The sequence below is a fragment of the Conger conger genome, chromosome 13 (assembly GCF_963514075.1).
Source record: "Conger conger chromosome 13, fConCon1.1, whole genome shotgun sequence".
Lineage (NCBI taxonomy): Eukaryota > Metazoa > Chordata > Actinopteri > Anguilliformes > Congridae > Conger > Conger conger.
This window is the reverse complement of record NC_083772.1, coordinates 2,030,108-2,032,607: the sequence shown is the minus strand read 5'-3', so window position 1 is coordinate 2,032,607 and position 2,500 is coordinate 2,030,108. Positions and strand designations below refer to the sequence as shown.

The 2,500-nt window shown below is 52.6% G+C and overlaps 1 protein-coding gene across 2 annotated transcripts in view; it reads left to right on the top strand.

The window, feature by feature from the left end:
- Window positions 1–2,500, top strand: part of cux1b (cut-like homeobox 1b) — a 72,812-nt gene that overhangs the window by 68,786 nt on the left and 1,526 nt on the right. The window contains exon 22 of one of the 2 annotated variants that reach the window (XR_009704587.1): window positions 2,432–2,500. This exon is cut by the window's right edge and continues 39 nt beyond it. Coding sequence is in view for 1 of the 2 variants with exons in the window: in XM_061216259.1 (XP_061072243.1) it covers window positions 2,474–2,500 (27 nt within the window). In the remaining variant the exon portion in view is untranslated. The remainder of the gene's footprint in view (window positions 1–2,431) is intronic. The other variant, XM_061216259.1, reaches the window with a different exon arrangement.

The following is a 2,500-nucleotide window of genomic DNA, read 5'->3' as shown; positions in this document are numbered from 1 at the left end:
CCTGTGGTCTGTGTGTGCAGGTGTTGTCTCAGACTCAGGTGGACAGGTTGTGCTGACCTGTGGTCTGTGTATGCAGGTGTTGTCTCAGACTCAGGTGGACAGGTTGTGCTGACCTGTGGTCTGTGTATGCAGGTGTTGTCTCAGACTCATGTGGACAGGTTGTGCTGACCTGTGGTCTGTGTGTGCAGGTGTTGTCTCAGACTCATGTGGACAGGTTGTGCTGACCTGTGGTCTGTGTATGCAGGTGTTGTCTCAGACTCAGGTGGACAGGTTGTGCTGACCTGTGGTCTGTGTATGCAGGTGTTGTCTCAGACTCATGTGGACAGGTTGTGCTGACCTGTGGTCTGTGTATGCAGGTGTTGTCTCAGACTCATGTGGACAGGTTGTGCTGACCTGTGGTCTGTGTATGCAGGTGTTGTCTCAGACTCATGTGGACAGGTTGTGCTGACCTGTGGTCTGTGTATGCAGGTGTTGTCTCAGACTCATGTGGACAGGTTGTGCTCACCTGTGGTCTGTGTATGCAGGTGTTGTCTCAGACTCAGGTGGACAGGTTGTGCTGACCTGTGGTCTGTGTATGCAGGTGTTGTCTCAGACTCATGTGGACAGGTTGTGCTGACCTGTGGTCTGTGTGTGCAGGTGCTCTATAAGACTCATGTGGACAGGTTGTGCTGACCTGTGGTCTGTGTATGCAGGTGTTGTCTCAGACTCAGGTGGACAGGTTGTGCTGACCTGTGGTCTGTGTATGCAGGTGTTGTCTCAGACTCATGTGGACAGGTTGTGCTGACCTGTGGTCTGTGTATGCAGGTGTTGTCTCAGACTCATGTGGACAGGTTGTGCTGACCTGTGGTCTGTGTATGCAGGTGTTGTCTCAGACTCATGTGGACAGGTTGTGCTGACCTGTGGTCTGTGTATGCAGGTGTTGTCTCAGACTCATGTGGACAGGTTGTGCTGACCTGTGGTCTGTGTATGCAGGTGTTGTCTCAGACTCATGTGGACAGGTTGTGCTGACCTGTGGTCTGTGTATGCAGGTGTTGTCTCAGACTCAGGTGGACAGGTTGTGCTGACCTGTGGTCTGTGTATGCAGGTGTTGTCTCAGACTCATGTGGACAGGTTGTGCTGACCTGTGGTCTGTGTATGCAGGTGTTGTCTCAGACTCATGTGGACAGGTTGTGCTGACCTGTGGTCTGTGTGTGCAGGTGTTGTCTCAGACTCATGTGGACAGGTTGTGCTGACCTGTGGTCTGTGTATGCAGGTGTTGTCTCAGACTCATGTGGACAGGTTGTGCTGACCTGTGGTCTGTGTGTGCACGTGTTGTCTCAGACTCATGTGGACAGGTTGTGCTGACCTGTGGTCTGTGTGTGCAGGTGTTGTCTCAGACTCATGTGGACAGGTTGTGCTCACCTGTGGTCTGTGTATGCAGGTGTTGTCTCAGACTCATGTGGACAGGTTGTGCTGACCTGTGGTCTGTGTATGCAGGTGTTGTCTCAGACTCATGTGGACAGGTTGTGCTGACCCTGCTGGTCTGTGAGTGCAGGTGTTGTCTCAGACTCATGTGGACAGGTTGTGCTCACCTGTGGTCTGTGTGTGCAGGTGTTGTCTCAGACTCATGTGGACAGGTTGTGCTCACCTGTGGTCTGTGTATGCAGGTGTTGTCTCAGACTCATGTGGACAGGTTGTGCTGACCTGTGGTCTGTGTGTGCAGGTGTTGTCTCAGACTCATGTGGACAGGTTGTGCTGACCTGTGGTCTGTGTGTGCAGGTGTTGTCTCAGACTTCATGTGGACAGGTTGTGCTGACCTGTGGTCTGTGTATGCAGGTGTTGTCTCAGACTCATGTGGACAGGTTGTGCTCACCTGTGGTCTGTGTGTGCAGGTGCTCTATAAGACTCATGTGGACAGGTTGTGCTGACCTGTGGTCTGTGTATGCAGGTGTTGTCTCAGACTCATGTGGACAGGTTGTGCTGACCTGTGGTCTGTGTATGCAGGTGTTGTCTCAGACTCATGTGGACAGGTTGTGCTGACCTGTGGTCTGTGTGTGCAGGTGTTGTCTCAGACTCATGTGGACAGGTTGTGCTCACCTGTGGTCTGTGTATGCAGGTGTTGTCTCAGACTCATGTGGACAGGTTGTGCTGACCTGTGGTCTGTGTATGAAGGTGTTGTCTCAGACTCATGTGGACAGGTTGTGCTGACCTGTGGTCCTGTGTGTGCAGGTGTTGTCTCAGACTCATGTGGACAGGTTGTGCTCACCTGTGGTCTGTGTATGCAGGTGTTGTCTCAGACTCATGTGGACAGGTTGTGCTGACCTGTGGTCTGTGTGTGCAGGTGTTTGTCTCAGACTCATGTGGACAGGTTGTGCTCACCTGTGGTCTGTGTATGCAGGTGTTGTCTCAGACTCATGTGGACAGGTTGTGCTGACCTGTGGTCTGTGTGCAGGTGCTCTATAAGACTGTGCTGACCTGTGGTCTGTGTGTGCAGGTGCTTCTATAAGACTGCGTGGAGCGA